We start from the raw sequence: 6,000 nt of genomic DNA on the forward strand, positions 1-6,000 counted from the left end.
TAAAGCTTGAGGAGCAGCGATGCATTGAGATCATGCAAATCCACACCTGCAGTGATGAAACAGAAAACAGAGAACTGATTCAGCCACGTCTTCATCTAGTGAGAATATTCACTTTTTATTTTAACTTCACATCAAATAAAGTATTTATTGATTACTGCAGCAGTGTCTTAATTAAAACCAGGGAGATGCAGCACATCATCCCATTTCTAAAGTTCTCTCATCGGCCATCATGGCTTAGATAACAAATCTAAAACATTGTTGGTTCATTAATCTCTGAACCTTCTAGCATCTCAACCCATTAAAGATCTGATGTGGTATCAACTTTCTGGTCCATTCGGGTCTTCTGGTTCTGGTTCTGTTCTGCCTCACCAGAACCAAACAAAAGCAGCTTTCAGCCTCAAGCAACACAAACCCAGAAAATTATCTGAAAATGCTGTAAAACAGTGGAATCATAAATCCTTTAAATCTAGTTTTAATCCCACCTTTTATAGCTGATTTGTTGCTGCAGGATTTATTGTACAGCTGATGGTGACATTGTTCCTTTAATGTGTTGTTATAAAGTAAAATACACACAAACAACAATAGTTTGACATAAAATAGATCCATATATTGAACAAAATAAGGTTTAAGTTTTTTATTGTAACCTTCTTTCATGTTACAATTATCTTCATTTTGTTTCTTTCTGGTTTGTTAAAAATGTCCTTTTGTGTTCATTATTCAAATGTTGAGTTTTATATTATTTAGTATCGATATTCAGTCATTTTATATTAGTTTTTAAACTATACTTTTAATTTATGTTGACATTGAATGTATAGAAACATTGTTTACACGTCGTCTGTAGGATATGATGAATTTTGTTTATTAGACAGCTGATCAAATTCACTTCATTGATGTTCTTCAATAAACACTAAATTAAATTGATTCTCATCTTTTTATTCCCAAAAATCTATTTATTCTCTTTTATATTTCAAAAGAGACACACAGACAAGTAACTCACAAATGACCAAAACAACAAGCAGAGCCAAAAGAAAACACATGAACAAGTTAAACCTTCAAGGTGACAAACAGAAGTTGGTTGCAGTGAGAAAAAATACTTTCAGTTTTCTATCTCAGGGATTAATGTTGAGATTTAGTCCAGGACATTTAATCTCAGTCCAGAAGTTCGGTGTGAGGTGACGGCATCGTCCTCCCTGGATCTGGGCATCCAGGCATCAGTGGTTCAGTTTTATACATTTTTTTTGAGCAAGTGAGAACATTTGGAATAAACATGAAGATAACAGACTTACAGCCACTGTAAGAATAAGTGGTAAAATTTAACCAGAGTTCATTCAGTCATTCACCATTATGAGATTTTATTTTCTCCAAGAATAGCAAAAACTTTTCTCATGTCTTTTTGAACACACAATATTTACCCTTAATCATAAAGGTGAGTTTCTCCAAAGCAAGAGAGCTTGATAATGTTGACATCCAGGTTTTTATTGGGGTCTGGTTACAGATCTCCAGGACCTGGTTAAACTATATTTGACCTGCACCAAACAGTAAATTATGGGCTTTTGGTCAACCTTGTTTATTTGAGTTTGAGTGGGAAAAATTCCTAAGATACACAAACCAGGACAGGGATTCACTTTAGTACCGACAAAAAGTGAAATTTTATCCAAAACCTCCTTCCAAAGATTCTGAGTCTCGGGATTTTCTCAAAGGCAGTGAATCAAATTTATTATTTATCTCCACATTTAGCACATGAATCCAGAATGTTGGAATTAAATTTATTTAGTAATGTTGGAGTAAAAAATGTTCTGATTCTCATCATTTTACTTCAAAGCACCAGGATCCACCACATTACAACATTTGTACTTATATTTTAATATGATAGTCTTGTAATTGATCGAACATTCTAGTGTAGAAATAATATTTAACCTGTCTAACATTGTGTTTCTACTTTCCTGGATATTTTTTCTTGCTTATTGCACTGTAGAACATGCACAAAATAGAAAGATACATTTAAGCAGAAGAAATAAAAAAGATGATTGACATTAATATTTACTGATTGGTTTCTTGGACCTCAGAGGTGAAATCATGAAAACCAAAAACAATAACTCACATTTTTATTTGTTCAGACGTGATGAGAAGGAGGTTTGAAACCATCAGAGTTTTGCAGCTGCTCTGAAGATAAATAGAGATAGTGATATATTTATAATCACTGGGACAAATCAGCCTCAATGATAACAAGAGATAAAACAGAGGGAGCATTTCTGACCACTGGAATGATTGGAGGTAGAAAATGAGTTGATCTGTATCAGTGAAAGAAGTTTTATTTAAATCTAAAAATGTTTCCAGATTTATTTGCTAGCTAGTAAAAAATTATTTGTCAAAATCAAAATGTTTCCATTTTCCATTGTGTATTTATGTCTTTATATCTTTATCTTACATGTGAATCTTTTAGAAATGTTAGACTTTCCAGTCGTCTCTGTGTTCAGTGATCTGTATCAGAGTCTGTTCACTTTCTGCTCTAACAGCTCAGAGTGTCTGCAGTCTGACTGAGGGAGGTTTTTGTACGGCTAATAATCACTGTGTGAACACGTAGCCACTATTTGCTCTATGTGCACTCTGACAGTAATAAACTGCAGCATCTTCAGCCTGAACGTCACTGATGGTCAAAGTGAAGTCAGAGCCGCCTCCACTGCCACTAAACCGAGCTGGAGTTCCTGACTCAAGATAATTAGCCCCATATATCAGGAGCTTTGGAGGCTGTCCTGGTTTCTGCTGATACCAGGACAAGTAAATTCCATTGTAAACATCCTGATTTGTTGTACAGCTGATAGTGACAGTGGATCCTGGTGTAATCGTCTTCACTGCAGGTTGAGTCACAGTGATCTGAGCTCTGCATCCTGCAGACAAAATCAAATCCTTCATTTGTCAGCAGAAAGAAAGGAGAGAAAAGGCAGCACATCATGTTAGAAATGTTGCTGAGTGAATGAACCTGTAAAACAGCAGCAGCTCAGCGTCCAGATGAGGATGGTGATGAGGGTCATGGTGCTTGTTGCTTCTGCTGGCTTGACTGACAGATCTGAGTCCTGCAGTGTTGAACTCACAGGACTATAAACCTTCTCAGTTCACTGGAGGATCAGCTGACCATGCAAAGCCTCCACTCTATGGAAATCATTTCTCTGCTCTCAGCACCAGACAAACAGAGACACTGAACCAACACTAATAGATACTGGATTTAAAACTCTCATCATCTTATTGCAATAGAAGAAAATCAAACAGAAACAACATGAAGGATTTTCACTTCTTGGATTCAAATTAAATCTGTCTTGGACATCCTAGGATCATTTGACTCTTTTTATAAAACTCACAGGTAAATATATTATATATCAATGTAAGATGATATTTTAAAATATTTTTATTAATTAAGTTACATTGAAAAATAGTTTTAGCATTTAAACATAATAGAAGCTGAATTGTTAAACAATGTTGCACAGGATGGAAAGTAACTCTTGATTCTCATTAATGATAAACCAAAAATATTCTTTAAAATTATGAAGCAATTTAAAGATGAATTAATGTTGAATGATTTGCAGATTAAATACAGTTTAAACTGGGATTTTTATGACTTTAAAAACATAATTTCAGCAGCTAGATGTCTACTGACAGTGCAGGAGGTTTTTGTACGGCCTCTCAATGAGTTTGTATCACTGTGGTGGACTTTTGGTGGAGGAACCAAACTCATCGTTGACTGTAAGTATCAACATTTAATATTATATAAATCAAAAACAAGTTTTAATTAATCTTTATTCTGATTAAACGTTATTATTTTTGTGAGCATTTTATGTTTTTTTTCTTATTTGTTGTTTTTTTGTCAATAGATTCAAGATGTTACCATTCAGTCAAACAGTTTATATGTGATAAATTTTTATATATTTTATTCTGTTTACCACATTAAGTGATTATTTAAAACAAAATATTACATCAGTTCTGTATTTTTAAATTAAATAGTGATATATTCTTTTTAGACTTTTGCAAAGATTCTTTGCTAAACCACCAATATATCCTTAAATTAAACATTTAATGCATTAAAATTTGTTGGCAGTGCCTGTAAAAAAATATTAAATTAATAACATAAAAATATAAACTTTATTTTGAGCAGTTTAAGTTTCCAGTCGGTTAACTTGATGCAGTAAAGAGGAAGTGAAACAGACAGATGGAAAATCTTTCACTGTGTTCAGCCATTTTGTTTTCATGAACCAAATCTTTACAGAGCCATTAGATTTACAGTAAAATGTTGTTTTATTCACATTTATATTTGATGTCATGTTGCTCTTTTGATTCCAAGTCCTGACGAGTCGAGGTCAGAACATTTCAGCTCTGATGTGTTTTCATCTGGAAGCTGCAGGAGATTTTAACGTGAAATAAAAAGCTGAAAGTGAAGTAAACACGGATGAATTAATCCCAGCCTCTAAATCATCCGTCTCCTCAGTGTTATTATAATCCACTATGATATCTGTGTGTCCCGACCAGCAGACGTTGATCTGCTCCTCGTGTGTCTCTGCTCTCCCCTCCAGCCGGCCCCACGGTCAGACCCTCAGTCTCTCTGCTGCCCCCCTCCTCTGAGCAGCTCTCTGGGGGCTCGGCCACGCTGCTCTGCCTGCTGAGCGGCTACTCTCCTCAGGGAGCCCAGGTGAGCTGGGAGGTGGACGGCACGGCGGTGACAGAGGGGGTCCTGAGCAGCTCCGAGGAGGAGAAGAGCGGACGCTACGGCAGCAGCAGCACCTTGAGCCTGAGCCAGGAGAAGTGGATGAGAGGAGAGCTGTACTCCTGCAGGGTGGAGCATCAGGGCCAGAGCCAGGTCCAGAGCATCACAAGGAGCCAGTGTGAGGGCCAGAGAGGCTGACTGAGGCCCAGAGCAGGAGCTGTTAGTGGGAGAGCAGCAGGACAAACACCTGCTGCTCTCATCAATAGGAGTCTGGATGAAGACAAACTAAAGCTTGTGTGACGCTGAACTAAACTGCTGACAAACGTTCAACAACTTAGACTAATGTGTGAAGCTCAGCAGCTGGATGTGAGTGGGATTCATTTGCTGTGTGTTTTAATAAAGCTTGCTCTGATACATTATAAAGGAGAGTGTTTCATTACTGTCATGACAAAACAAGACAAAAGTTCATTTTTATCCTGAGTCATACTTTCAATAATGGTCATTAAAATAATTCAACAATAAGTAATCAAATCAATGGAGGTTGTTTTACTTTTCAACAGTCTTTGCAATATTTCATGTTTGTATTTATTGTAAAACTTATAAATCAGAAATATCATCAGATAAAAACATAATTCTCTGTGTCTGTGATAATCATGTCAGCTCATTTTTGTTCAAGTTACAAGAGACAAAAATTTCTCACATTAAAAAATCTTCAGCATGAAAAGTTTATTGAATATTAAAGATTTGATCAACGTCTATTATTTTATTAGAAATACTTTCAAAAAATTACGTTCCACTTTAGTTTTAGTGTCTGTTGTTTCTCACTGAGTGAATTATGTTGCATTAAATGAATAAAGACACACAGTGATCCTCCTTGGATTAGTTCAGGAAAATTACATCAGAAATGTTCATCAGAGTGAATTTGAAAAACAATTGATCCTTTAATTACTCAAACCAAAAGGCAATCAGTTTGATTACTGATGTTTAATAAATATTTTGTTCACTTCAAACTCCATGCTGCAGTAGAAAGTGTTTTTACAGCAATCTGATATATTTTCTGTTTAATGAACATATTAAATTTTCTGAGACTTTAATCTCATGAGTTGTAAAATAATTTCTGATTAACATAAGTGATGTTATTGAGACATAATTTATACTCTGAGTTTATTTAAAACTCACATAAATGTTGATCTTTATTTTCAATAAATAAATATGTTGTTAGTTTCTTCCATTATCACTACAACATGAACTTCTCTTGACTGTAGATTCTTGTTCCAGTCGGCAGCAGAAACTCACAGCTGCTGCAC

At 35.3% G+C, this 6,000-nt stretch overlaps 3 gene segments (V, D, J or C); 2 read left to right on the forward strand and 1 right to left on the reverse strand.

The window, feature by feature from the left end:
• Nucleotides 1–3,358, reverse strand: part of LOC122846233 — a 66,975-nt gene extending 63,617 nt beyond the window's left edge. Inside the window, 2 exon segments of the V gene segment in view lie at nucleotides 2,579–2,888; nucleotides 2,981–3,358. Of these exon segments, the coding sequence occupies nucleotides 2,579–2,888; nucleotides 2,981–3,032 (362 nt within the window).
• The window catches only part of LOC122846232, a 66,724-nt gene extending 61,612 nt beyond the window's left edge, over nucleotides 1–5,112 (forward strand). The window contains 2 exon segments of the V gene segment in view: nucleotides 3,705–3,738; nucleotides 4,563–5,112. Coding sequence covers nucleotides 3,705–3,738; nucleotides 4,563–4,891 — 363 coding nt within the window.
• Nucleotides 5,036–6,000, forward strand: part of LOC122846622 — a 3,817-nt gene continuing 2,852 nt past the window's right edge. The window contains 1 exon segment of the C gene segment in view: nucleotides 5,036–5,059. Coding sequence covers nucleotides 5,036–5,059 — 24 coding nt within the window.

Source organism: Gambusia affinis, linkage group LG16 (genome assembly GCF_019740435.1).
Source record: "Gambusia affinis linkage group LG16, SWU_Gaff_1.0, whole genome shotgun sequence".
NCBI classification, from domain to species: domain Eukaryota; kingdom Metazoa; phylum Chordata; class Actinopteri; order Cyprinodontiformes; family Poeciliidae; genus Gambusia; species Gambusia affinis.